This window comes from Peromyscus leucopus, chromosome 4, assembly GCF_004664715.2.
Source record: "Peromyscus leucopus breed LL Stock chromosome 4, UCI_PerLeu_2.1, whole genome shotgun sequence".
Classification (NCBI taxonomy): domain Eukaryota; kingdom Metazoa; phylum Chordata; class Mammalia; order Rodentia; family Cricetidae; genus Peromyscus; species Peromyscus leucopus.
Genome location: NC_051066.1, coordinates 8,174,746 through 8,188,257, shown reverse-complemented (window position 1 = coordinate 8,188,257; position 13,512 = coordinate 8,174,746). Strand labels below are relative to the sequence as shown.

Genomic DNA, 13,512 nt, shown 5'->3' with positions numbered 1-13,512 from the left:
AAACCCCAGCCGGGGACCTGAGGGGCCTGGGCCTGCCAGCAGCAGTGCCAACTAATGGTACGGGGTAGCAGTGACGTCATCATGACTGGTTTAGGAAATGGCCTAGAGCTCTTCACATTCTTCCGAGACCCATTTGTCAGCCCTGGGAGTGTTGGGTAGCATGGCACTGTTCTGTCGTGAACCTTCTGGTGTGAGGGTGCGAGGCACACAGGCTCAATTAAAGAGCTGTTTGTAGCCTACCTCCCCACAGAAAGTGTCTGTGTAGCCTGGAGGTGTGACATCATGGCATGTGGTGCCAGGGAGATGCCAACGTGTCCCTTTCTGCTCTAACTCAGCAATCAGCCCCTAGGATCTGCAGGGCCTCAGCCCCTCCTCACACCCACCTCCTGCCCCCCATTTCCTTCCAGTCACTGCCACAGTCTGTCTGAGCCTGCGCTTGCTGCCCTGACCTCACCCAGGTCACTGTCTACATAGGTACATGTATCTACAGCGACAGTCACTCGATGGGGCCCTTACCGTTGGTTCTCGCTGTTCAAACTCCCTGTAAGGTCAAGGTCACAGGCTGTGTCTTTCCCTGGCTTTACTCTCTGTCTAGACCTCTTGCCAGATCACCAAGGGCAGCATGCTGAGCCCCGCGCTTGCCTGTCCATGAGATTGTCTCACAGAGGGACCCCATTGGTTCCTACCCTCCCTGACTCTCTCCCCCTGGAAAACCCTACCTTGCCCTCCACTGCCTGGTCCTGTCCTCCCTCAGTTAGCTCATCCCTGTCCCAGCAACTGGAACTCTGAGAGGGACAGCAGGACATCCCCTGCCAGGCGGTCAGTTCTCCAGGTCAGAATTCCCATTTCCAGGACTCCTTCAGCGAGCAGAACACCTGACAGCTGTTTAGGAAGGAGAGAATTAGTGGGTGCCCTGGGTGACAGACTGTAGTACCCTCAAGCTTTGGCTGGCTCTGCTGCCGAGTGTGGTGGGAGCAGGCCCTGTCATGGAAGCAGGAGATGCAGGGTTGTGCACGTGGGTGAAACCCACGTCCTAGGACACTGCTTGTACCCAATGCCTGGTACAAATCAGGACTCGGTCACCTAGTAGTGACTGGATGAACAAAGGGTGAGGACCAGAGTTTAGGAAAAAGATGGCCCGATTCTCAGAGGTGCAGAGATGAGTGTTGGCTGCTCTGCCGCTGTTCCTCCCTTGCCTGCTGGGGGTGTGTGCTTGCTCCTGCATGGCCACGTACAGGCACACATGAAAATCCAGTGTCTCTCTGGACTTCAGAACTTTCCGGAAAGGCTGTCCTTTTCCTCTCAGAAGACCTGGCAGAGCTCTGAGTTGACAATCCTCTTGATGACTTAGGATTCCTGGGATTTCTGTGGGCATCCTAAGCTTCCTTGCCCCCACTAATCATGAGCCAGAGGGGGGAGGAAGAGGAAATTTGAATGTCTGCCACCCACAGTCCCATTCTTAAACTGAATCAGTAATTGAATGCTATTAAGCAAAATTAATTTGCCTCCTGCAGGAAGGCTATGATGAATGAAAGGGTTGCTAATCGAGGAGGGAGCCAGGCTGCTCTCTGTGGTCATCAATATTTCATAGCTATAGGCAGTGTCAGGAAGCTGGGTGTCCTCCTGGCTTGGCTGACCTTGAGTGTTCTTGAAGGGAGAGCCTAATTTCAAAGGACTCACTATGCAGCGTGTAAGGGAGACGGAAGTGAAGTCTGCTGAGTGTGCCAGAGAGTTGATTGAATTTGCCCCGTGGGAGGCCCTCAGATGGTCCTGTGGGCCAGCCTGGTGCTGATTCTGGTAGGGGGGCAGCTGTCCCTCAGCTGCAGTGCAGGGCTGGAAAGGTTAGTCCTGGCCCTTGTCTCTACTGAGACACCATCCATAGCATCCATTTCTGCTCCTAGTTGCCCAGCTCCCGAGTGAGGGGTTACCCCACACAGTTGAGAGATTGGCTGCATCGTGCCACTGGCCAGGTACTCAGCCTGCTCTGTTTCTTCTGCGTACCTGTGTGCGTGCATGTCAGATCACCACCTCTGCACTCCAAGGGCATATAGAAGGGATAAGATTTTGATGAAGTTCGGGCACAAGGATTCAAACTGCTTAGGGCTGGGGGGGGGTTTTTGCCTGAGGGCAGCCTGGCCCACATAGCAAGACTTTGTCTCCATATGGATGAATGGGAGAAGATGGCAGGACAGATGGACGGTGAATGGATAGAAAAAAAGAAGTTAATGCACTTTTCATTCTGTTCTTTGTAGCTGCCATTAACTTAGCAAAGCTGAAGCTTTTCAGACATTACTACGTCTTGGTGAGTAAAAAAAAAAAACCAAAAAACTAAAACTGTAAATAAGATCAGTGAGTGGCCTGGTGACAGCGGCCACTGCACCTGGACCTGCCAGTGGCCTCACAACCTCTCATCCCCTCTCTTAAAGTGGAAATGAAAAATCTGGGTTGCTGCTTTGAAGCCTTAGTGTTAGAAGTGTCTTTAAATACTTAGAAAAGTAGCACATCCACCTGATGTGAGAACAGAACTGAGGAGCCATGGGAACGGCTTGGGTCCTTGTGTAGTGGCCAGTGTAGTGTCTGATCCCCAAGGGCATTTCTCGGCCTAGGTCAGACCCCGTCATTCCCTGCCTCCCCTTCCTGCCCACTTAGGAAGGTGGGTGCACTCTTGGGCTCCTCTGCAGTCCCACCAAAGTTACTGAGTAGTCACCATGCTCTCCATCTGCCAGGCAGGAAATAGTTGTAGTAACATGTCCCTCAAAAACAGAGAATTGAGGTTGGTTTGGTTTGGGGATGTTTGGTTTGGTTTTTTGTTTGGGAGAGGGTCTCATTGTGTAGCCTTGGCTAACCTCTGCCTCCCAAGTGCTGGGATTAAGGGTGTGCACCATTGCATCCAGCAAGTCGGTGATGACCGTCAAGCCTCGTGTGAGCCCTCGGAGCGCAAGCTCCCAGTGTTTCCTTGACTCCATGGGGAAGCTTGACAGCTCTGCCCAAGCAAACATTGAGACGTTGGCGGTGGCAGCAGAAAAGCGGGGCGGACATCGATCCACCTGCTCTTCTTGTGTCTTCTCGCTCTTTCTTGGGTCGTTTGTTTTGTTTACATGGATCTTATGTCATCATCAGAATGTTTGTGTCACCATAGAGCATTTCCTGATGCCTATGACAATACAGAGGAGTGGTTCTTTGAAAGGCCAGGGAGCCACCACACCCATACCGCCTGGCCTGACCTGCAAGCCTAGTCACCCCAGCCTGGTCTAGTGTTCAGTGTGGTCTCATGGCCTGCTCACTGAGGCCTCATCACAGGGAGCGGAAGAAAGCGGTAGTGGTTTAGAGTGATGGTTCCAGATGTCCTGGAGTATGGGCCTCAACTGCCCACTGCTTCTGCGTGTCCCCCATGTGACCGTTTTGCTGCAGCTGCTGGGAACTCCCAAGCTTGGGGGTGGGAAGAGCGCCCTTAGAGACTGAAACCAGACGGCCTGCACGTATGTGGGTGGTGAGAAAGAGTTAGAACAGCCAGACTAAAGGGGCTGGTCTCCCAGGGAGGGGCTGGGCAGTATCTTAGCCACCATGAGAGAGGCATGTAGAGCAGGGCCCCCAGCTTTCCCTGCTGAATTGGTAACCAGGGCTGTAGACCACATCTTTTTCTTTGGGGAGCTGTTTTCTGTTGCAGTTAATGAGTGGCAGAAAGCGGAACTCTAATTTCTGATTTCCTTTTCTGTAGATCGTGTGCTACATCTACTTCACCAGGATCATTGCCTTTCTTCTCAAGTTCGCCGTTCCGTTCCAGTGGAAGTGGCTTTACCAGGTCTGCTGCTCTGGGGACACTTTGAAATTTATGTCTAGGTTATGTCTTGGGGTGTAGCTTAAGATTGTGTCTGACTTACCTGGGAATGACTGCCAAGACCTTCCGTCTCCCCTGCTCTCCAGACACAGCGATCTGTGTGCCCAGAGAGCTGCTGGCTTACATGAGAAATCGGAGTGTAATTGCTTTATTGATTCAGTCTAAGTCTTTGAAGAGAAAAGCCCCAAGCAGAGTGAGGGAGATTTGCCCTGTGTAATTAGAATTTATCTACCTTTGCCTTCAGTTGAGAGCCTGAGTCAGTTTGAATCCAGTCCTCCTTGGTGTGGGGATTTGTTTTTCGTTTTTATTTTTGGGTTTTCGGACCTATCATTTTTATTATGATCATAAACCATCTTTGTAAGATGCTAGAACTAGTCATGGGTCACCACGTGCTACATCTGCATTAGGACCTTTGTTCTTGGGGCTGGAGAGGTGACTTAGAGAACAAGAAGACTGGCTATTTTTCTAGAGGACCCAGGTTCAGTTCCCAGCAGCTACATAGGGTAGGTAGGCAACTCACAATGGCATGTAAATCCAGCCCCAGGGGAGCCAACACCCTCTTCTGGCCTGCACAACCACTGTACAGGTGTACAGACACATGCAGACATACACATACATAAGGTAAAATGAAAGTCTTGTTTGTTTTTTAAGAAGGATTAATTTAGTAGAACCCTCGCCCCATGCCCCTTGTTCTTGGGTTGGGAAGATAACTCAGCTGGGAAAGGTGCCTGCTGCCAAGACTGATGGCCTGAGTTTGATCCCCAGGACCCACAGGATGGAAGGAGACATTGCAGTCCCCTAAGTAAGTAGTCCTCTGACCTCCACACTCAACTCCACAGTGTGTACACACACACACACACACACACACACACACACACACACACACACACACACACACACGAAAAAAGAACAAGTAGGACAGAGAAGGTATAAAATGAACCAGTGTGATGGAATACTGTAACCCAGCATTTGAGAAGCTGAGGCAGAAGGTGGTGAGTTCAAGGCTAGCCTAGGTTTCACACTAAGATCCTCTCATCATAAAAAAAAAAAAGTGGGTTCCCATGGAGACACCTCAGTGTCCACTCTGGCCATGCTCAGAGCAGTTGGTAAAGCATGTGGAGCCTGAAGGAGGCAGCAGCTTGTTTAGCTCCATTGCTTGCTGGAGAGCAGTGTTGCTAAGCCTTTTATTGTGGGGTGATTTTAAATTTGCAGCTGCTGGATGAGACAGCCACGCTGGTGTTCTTTGTCCTGACGGGGTATAAATTCCGTCCGGCTTCAGATAACCCCTACCTGCAGCTCTCTCAGGAGGAAGACGACCTGGAGATGGAATCTGTGTAAGCTGCCCCCCTCCTCCCTCCCCCCTCCCTCCCTCCCCGTAACTGAAAGGCGTGGTGTTCAGTGGGCCCCCTGTTCTCCGCATCCTGCAGCTCGGAGGTGGTGCCTCTATGTTTAGCAGAGGCCATGGACACTGGAGCCCCTGGCGGGCTTAGCTAGTTTGAAGTGCAGTGTCTGCCAGCCATTGCTCCGTCTTGTCAGGGGAAATTAGAACTAGCCACCCTGTTAAGGGTCACTGGAGCAGCTCCCAGTGACCCAGTGGCAGGAGTTTGGAAATGTTCTGGGCCAGTTCAGAATGGGCTGTCAGGCTGTCAGCACTGCTGTTAGGGTTTGAAAATGGCATCTTCTGAGTCACCACAGGCTGACAGCAGACTAGCACCTCCACCTTACATCTGCGTCACGGTGTTAGGAACTCCGGGTCTCACTTTCAGGAAAGGTGATTGTTTGCCAGGTGGGCCATAACCTGTGTGCCAGCTCTCACTCTGATGAGCTGGGCTGTGTGTGTGTGTGGTGGTCAGCTCAGGCCGAGACTCCGATTGCCTTTTTCTCTCCACAGCTCAAAGGCTGGCAGGCGAGACTGTCAGGCACATCAGGCCTCCTAGGGCAGCCCCTCTGTGCTGGCTGCCCCACTAGGGTGGTGAGTGCCAGGTGGATCCTGGCACGGGCCCTGACCAAGTCCCATCTCCCATGCAGAAACACCTTTTCCACACAGGAGGAGCAGGGGGACCTCCAGCTGTACCTTTTGCAGAGGTAGCAGAGTCTTGGCAAGTGGTTGTTGAAAGAGGCTCAAATACACGTCAGCTGGTGGCCCTCTGGCCCCTCCCCTGCGAGGTGCTGGGTGCTCGGCTGAATGACTGGGTCATAGCGTCCTCTGCTGAGCAGAGCTGTGAAGTGATCCTGTGGGAGTTGCGTTCCTATGTTCCTGTTCTAGACCATTGTGCCTTGGAAACAGGATGTATATGTCTCATGGCAATGTTTTGTTTCATTTTTGGGGGACAGGGCCTCACTGAGTATCCCTGGATGACTATGTAAACCAGGCTGGCCTCAAACTCATGGAGGCCTCTGCCTCCTGAGTGCTGGGATTAAAGGAGTGAGCTACCATGCCTGACTTTCATGCTTTAAAGTTATACTTTGGTGTCAGTGTGAGAGTGATACACTTTATAGACCGCGCACATTCTACAGTTTGGCAAGGCATAGCCCAGGGGCAGTGTTGGAGATGGAGGTAATCCCTTGGTGGCCTCTGTGACAAGGACCCAGAGCTTAGGTCATGCTGGCTGTTTTGGGGGCCTTTATGGAGCCATATCATGACAGCGACAGAAGCCCTGCAGTGGTGGGGGGCTTCATGCTTAGCAGCTGCACGGGTTTATTGATTTAGGGCCCGGGCGTCACCAGGGAGCCTCAGCACACTCCGGGCTCTGGGGGAAGCAGAAGCTCAGGAGCTGATGGAGGCAGAGGATGGGGCAGAGACCTTATCTAACGTGCTCAAGGCTCTGGGTCCCATCTCTACCACGGAAGAAGGAGGGAGTGAGGCAGGCTGGGAAGGGCAACTGTTGAGAGTTCTGGAGACTGAAAAGCTGTGAATGCAGAGCAGCCCTGTGGGGGTCCCGCCACTGTGGTGCTCTCCTGTCCTGAGCAGCAGGACTCCTGTGGCTCTCAGCCAGGTGGATGGGGCCGCACCTGGGCCGTCATCCCCTTCTGCTTGGGAGTGTGTTCTTGATGGCACTTCTTAAGTCCTCCACAAAGAGCTTGTGCCAGAGGCAAGCAGAGCTCTGGCCTCAATGTTCTAGAAGGTCTTTAGCTCTCTGTAAGGCATCAGCCACATGTGGTGTTTGTCTTCTGTAAGAGCAGCTAGGTCTGACCCTACCGTGGATGATGCCCCAGTGTGTGGAAGAACTGTGTCCTGTGCCCTCTCCCCTCCTTTCCATACACTCAGAACAAGTCCATGGCCTTGTTTTCCTCTGTGTGGGAGCCAGTTTCAAGGAACTGCTTCCATCCTTGTGCTGGCCCAGGCCTGCCTCTGGAGCCTGCGTGGCCATCACTGCGGAAGGCCTGTGGCTTTTCCGTTTAGCTGGAAAGGGAGTTACAGGGCTTGCTTTCCCTTCTTGTTTCTTTTACATCTCCTTGAGCCTACCACTTTTGGTTACAAACTTTATTGTGAAAAAAAAAAATCAGTGAATTGGAAAGTACTAGGTGACATTTCACTGACTGGCCTTGGTAGTGTCGGCCATGCTCTACACACCCTTACTGTTTGGTTGCTCCTGACCTGAGGTGGGTGTAGGGAAGGTGGGGAGGGCCTGAAGTCTCCCCAAGCTCTCATTCCACAGGGGCCTCTCAGTATAGCCCCCAAGTCTGTCTTAGGAAAGAAACAGGTGTGTCCCTGGGCAGCTTCGGCCAGGCTCTCTGCTTGTAGTCTGCGAGCTGGGCAGGCTGTGTCATTCTGTACTCTGGACTTGGGGCAGCATGGGATTCTGTCAGGGAGGGGACAGGCGTGGAGCTGGTGAGGGTCCCCAGCACCTTTCTGTTCTTGGCACACTGTTGGCTGGCACTCTGGGATGTGCTGCAGATCTGCTTGGGAGCTGTGACGCCCAGGAGGCCTCACTTCCCACCTGTGACCTGGGTGTCTCCAGAGCCTGTCACTAGAGTCCCCTCCTGCACAGGGGTCCGTGAGAACAGGCCAGTGGCGGTGGTGTAGGCTGCTGGACGGATGTTGGGAGTTCGCATGGGAGCAGAGCTGTACCCCTGCGGCATCCTGTGTCCTGCCCCTCTACAGGCTTTAGGGTGTCAATCTGCTCCACACCCAGGCCCAGCAGCTCACTGGGGAGCTGCCTAGACTGCCCTCTCTGTCCTCAGAGGGTGAGTAAGCATCTCGCGGACCCAACCGTGTGTCCCTCAGGGTCCCTCGTGGCACCACTGCCCCTGGTCTATGAGGCTGATGTTCTCCCCTTGCCTTCCTTCCCTCCTTTCTGCACGACCTCGGGGCTGCAGGACCTTCCTAGAGAGCCTGTCAGTTACAGGCTCTGTTGCTGCTCAGAGGGAGGGACAGCCACAGCCACGAGAGGGCTGAAGGCAGTGGCCCAGGCCCAGCAGCACGGGGCCACTAGCAACTGCCCCATGGCGCTTAGCTCTCAGGGACACAATGCTCGGAGCCCGAGCTGAAAGATCAGGTGAAGCTGGCCAGCTCGGGGAGGGCAGGGGGAGGCTGGGAGTAGGGTAGTTGTGAAGAGCTGGGCTAGGCAGTGGCAGCAGCATGAGGAGAAGCTGAGGGTTTCTTACAATGCCTGGGAACACCAGACCACAAGGAAGCAATGTGAGCTGTCCATGGGGCAGGGTTTGGAGCGCCGAACCTGTGGTTCATCCTGTGCCTTAGAAATAATCTTGTGTAGAACTGCTAAAGGTATCCGCCCCACAAGTTAGCTCCCTTTCCTGAATGTTCTGTAATCATAATGGTCATATAGGTATGACCTACAATCTCTGGCCACTGTGGGGAAAGAGAGAAAATGAATGTTGGCAGTCATGACAGCTTGTTTGAGGATCAGGGAATCTTCTTTTTCCTCATGGTGGTTCTGGAAGGTAAGAATTACACTCAGAAAGGTCAAGTGGCCTGGCCAGCACCACACAGCACCACGCAGCACCACACAGCACCACACAGCACACAGCACCACACAGCACCACACACCACACAGCACACAGCAGCACACAGCACACAGCACCACACAGCACACACACCACACAGCACCACACAGCACCACACAGCACACACACCACACAGCACCACGCAGCACCACACAGCACACACCACACAGCACACACAGCACACAGCACACACCACACACCACACAGCACACACCACACAGCACACAGCACCACACAGCACCACACAGCACACAGCAGCACACTAGCGGGCGGAGGCCAGGCTTCCCCCTTGGCTGCAGGATCCCGGCCTCTCCCAACGTTTTGACTTCTTCCTTTCAGAGTGACGACGACGGGCGTGATGGAGAACATGAAGAAAGTCAGGAAAGTGACCAATGGTGCTGTGGAGCCTCAGGGCGACTGGGAAGGCACGGCGTGATGGGACCCGCTCTGAGGATCCGCCGCCCTCAATGAAAACTAACTTATTCCTAGCCCCATCCGCGAGCCAGCGTGCTCGTGACAGGACCGTGCCATCTCCCAACAGTGACTCCAGCGCTCATGGCGCGGCTGAGTGCCGTGGACACCTCCTTTTGTACTCTTAGAGAATCTGGATTGCGTGGGCTACAGGCAGCTAGGACTGCACTCAGGGAGGGGAGGAAGCCTAGAGGAGGGTAAGGGAGGTCTGCCTGGTTCACCTTGCTGATTGGGAGTCGGGGCTCCCTGCAGGAGAACCCCAGCAGCTGCCACTCAGAAAGGCTGTGGTGGTGGGAAGGGAAGGTCTGCCACTGCTCACACAGCTTTGGAGGCTGAGGGTGCGGCTCACTGCTTGGCCAAGCATTCATGAGGCTCTGGGTTCAATTCCTAGTACCAGGGTGGGGGGAAAGAAGCTACCCTGGGGTGTATTCTGGTGTCTACCAAGGACACAGAGAAGGAAAGGAGAGATTGCCCGCCTTTGGGGAACAAAAGCAACAGAAACATGAAATGTTTTAGAAAGCCAAATAGTCACCCTAGGTGGTCTGAAGCACCTGCCCAGGGGCCCTGGCCCCATGCACCACTCTGAGTGTTGTCCTCTCTCCTGATGGTGACCCAGAACAGCGGCACTGGAAGCCAGCTGAGAGGACCCATCCATTGCTGTCCAGGCCACTGCCAGCACCACAGCCCTGCTGGAGAGAATCGCTGTCTCCAGGCATGTCTCCTGAAGGGAGACTCCATCCCCCTGCCTGTCCAGAGCAGCCCTCCGCCTTCCTCTCCTTCACCTGTGTCTCCTGAGGAGAGTCAGGGAAAAGAGGAGAGGGTTCCCTGAGGAGCCGCTGGGGCAGAGGGCACGTCTGAGCAAATACCTAGGAAAAGCTTGTTCCACAGCTTGTACAGACAGGCAGGACTTCTGAGCCTCTACTACGTAGGCCAGGCGTGCGTGAAGGAAGTGAGCACAGGTGAGCTGCTGGGTCAGGAGACAGCAAGGCTGCTCAGAGCTTGGGCAGGAACACCAGCGACTGCCTGCCTGCATGGGACAGTGCTGCAGCCGAGGCGAGCTTAGAAGGCGTGTGGCCAAGGGCACAGGTGACCGGCTCAGCACCTCAGAGCTGCTTAGTGCCCAGGACTTGTAGGTGAGTCACAGCTTCACGGAACAGGGGCTCCCTGGGGTGACTGTTACTACCTCCCAGTGCAGAAGACTCCGATCTCTGTCTGTCTCCCCGCCCCACCCGGCTTCCACATCCCCACCTCCAGCAGGAAGCCGCTTCCCTGCTGTCCAGTCTGAGCAGGTCCCTCTCCACCACAGGTGTATCCAGAGGAAGGTAGACAGACCTGAAGGGCTCGTTGAAGAGACCCTTTCTCCTCATGTTTTGTTCTGGTTTATTTGCTTTAGATAAGTGACGGGCAGGGGGTTGGAGAGGAGAGGGGTACTTTTTAGTGCTCTGTTTTCTGCACATAAGCACTACCAGCACTGTGGCAGAAGTGTGTTCCTGTGGTGACGTCCGAGCCTGCCCCTCAGGGGCATGCTGCTTCCTTGCCTGCAGACATTGTTGACAGGCCCTAGACTCAGAAGGTGTGAGGCGGCCTCCCCCAGGCAGGGTTTCTATGGAGGGGCCTTACTTGCTGCCTTTTAATAAGGCTGCTCTGTCGGAGAGCGAGAGGGGACTGTGGACAGCCTGGTCCTTCCAGAGCATGGGTGCCCAGGCAGGAAGGTGGGCCAGAGCAGTGTCTTTCCCAAGTGCTGCCCTGTAACTGCTGTAGGTGGGAAGTCAGGAATGATGGGATCAGAAGCCTAGCACGGGGCTGGGGGACTGGCTGGTGTGCCTGGGCGGTGGGAAGGGAGACTTGCAGCTCTTTGTCCTGCACTGACAATGTTCTCATCTCCGTCGTCATCTGGGAGCTGTGAGCCAGCGTTCAGCGGGTCCTTGGGTAGAGGAGTCTGATTGGAGTCCAGCGAGTGCTGCCTGCTTGCCCCAGCTCACCAGCTGCCCTCTGCAGCCTGAGTCTCGACCCACCTGGCTCGGCATCCCCGGGTTTGAACGGTGAAGCCCTTGTGCGGGAGGGGCTGAGCAAAAATGGGGCGCACATTGCAGTGCCTCTGTGGTATTTATAGCTCTGCTCTGTGTCCCCCCTGCCTCTGCCTGTGTGAGGTGTCCATGCTTCCTTTGAGAGTTCTGTGGACTGGAAGCTGCAGGCTGTGACATTTAATAAAATGTGGATTTTGCTAGAAAATTATTTCTTGGACATTAGGAGCAAGTGTTAAGCTCTGAGTCTCGGTACTTAACTTGAGGACTCAGTCAGCCTCCTACATTTGATAGCAGAGTATTGTCTAATGTTTAGTCTGACTGGGGTTCATTCTCTCCGGTGCAACAGCTCACTCCAGGGTCAAAGATCCTGCCTCACACCAGGCCTGTGTCTGTTCAGTTTTCCTTCAAAAACCACTTCCGAATAAATACCTTCATGTCCCACTCCCCAACCTCCGCCTGCTCCGCTAGCCAGGGCCGCACAGCTCCTGAGGTGCTTGTCAGGGTTCTGCTCCTCTTGGCCCCCCAGTCTTCCTCTCCCTCCTCTTCTCTCCCCTGCTCCTCCTCTCCCTTCACCCCACCCCCTCAGCCCGCTTTCCCGGAGACTCCCTCCCTCGGCCCTTCCCCGCACACTGGCTGCAGCCTGGTGCACTGCAGCATTGTATGCCAGCAGCGCAGTGCAGGATGCATTTTCTAAACCAGCGAGCGAGCGTGCGAGCGTGTGTGCTGTCCCGAGTGCAAGCTATGCAAACTAACACTGGGTGGCTGCTTTGTACCAGCGGTGGTCTCCCCGCACCTCAATGCCTGTCTCACTCTTGGAGTGGAGTCTAAAGCCAGTCTTTGCCGAAGGGGAAGCGCATCAAAGATTCCTGTGTTCATTTTCAGTGGCCTCTGGCCACCTCCCATATCCCAAAGTGTGTTCCTCGAGGAAGCATTAGTCTGCTGAGGTTGCTGGCCCAGCTCCACATCCCCAGGAGGACAGCTGAGCATTTCAGCCTCCCTCTGCCAAGCTGCTGATCCTCACAGGAAGATCTACCTACCCCCACCCCCAGCCCTGCTCCCACACTCCAGCACCCGCCTCAGCTTGTGCTGGCTCTGGGCTGCCCCGGCCTGCCCGCTGCTGCTGCCTTGCCTCTCTGGAGTTCGTTGAGGGCCTTATTTGTATCTCTTGGCTATCAGGTATTCATTTAGAACAGGTCGGTGTGCTCAAAGATCTATCCCGTACTCCAGCTTTCCCAAGGCTTCCCTGGCAGGAATCTGTCAAATCCAGTCATAGGAGTCTCGCTCATACCTGTACCACCAAGAATGTGATCACAGATCATAGGCCACGGGGTCTTCCAGTGCCCCCGGGGCCCCTTCTGTCCTGTAGAGGTGTGTATTTCATGCTTTAAAAGTATCATACATTTACGTGGCCCTCTGCCTGGGCAGGGGACCACCTCCCTGCTTCCCAGCACTATAGAGAGACTGAACTATGGACAAGACAAGCTTGGGAGCAGACATGATCATGGTGTGTTGGGACCTGGTATGATTCTGAGGACGAGAAGATTACTGACAGGCCACCAAGTTCCTGATGTGTCCAGAAAGAGCGAAGTGAGACAGATTCACACCCAAGACAGGATGTAGTTGAGGCTGTGCCATGGATGGGGAGCTGGAAGGCCAGCCTTAGCATCCAAGCACCATCTCCTTCTGCAAAGGGCCAGAAACCCTGTCCACACGTGGGAACTTTCCAATCCCTAGGCAGCGATGACCCAAATATTTCTCAAACTGAATAACCCAGAGGTTTCACCTGCAGGAGGTCTTATGGGCCTGTGTGCCCTACTCAGGTTGGGGTGCAGGGGCTAGGGGCCACTGAGTAAATTTAGCATTAGCCATTGAACATTTACAAGCATGTGTGTGAATGTGTTCAGGATTGGTGGGCTGGCCACTGTATAGAGGCATTTCACTGCAGAACAAACGTCCAATAAAGATTCCATGCTGGGAACCTGTGTCTGTGGTCCCGGGGGAGCCTGGGTGTGCCCTATCTACGGCCTTGTAATTCAGTGGTTCTCCACCTTCCTAATGCTGTGACCCTTTAGTACAGTTCCTCATGTGGTGACCCCCCCAACCATAAAACTATTTTCGTCGCTACTTTATAACTACTTTTGCTACTGTTATGAATGGTAATGTGAATATCTGATATGTAGATGGTCTTCGGTGACCCCTGTGAAAGGG

The 13,512-nt window shown here is 54.1% G+C and overlaps 1 protein-coding gene across 1 annotated transcript in view; it reads left to right on the top strand.

The window, feature by feature from the left end:
* The window catches only part of Gpr107 (G protein-coupled receptor 107), a 64,758-nt gene extending 51,476 nt beyond the window's left edge, over positions 1 to 13,282 (top strand). Inside the window, exons 15-18 of the mRNA XM_028884653.2 lie at positions 2,253 to 2,302; positions 3,719 to 3,802; positions 5,051 to 5,172; positions 9,146 to 13,282. Coding sequence (XP_028740486.1) covers positions 2,253 to 2,302; positions 3,719 to 3,802; positions 5,051 to 5,172; positions 9,146 to 9,242 — 353 coding nt within the window. The 3' untranslated portion in view covers positions 9,243 to 13,282. The remainder of the gene's footprint in view (positions 1 to 2,252; positions 2,303 to 3,718; positions 3,803 to 5,050; positions 5,173 to 9,145) is intronic.
* Positions 13,283 to 13,512: the final 230 nt, after the last annotated feature.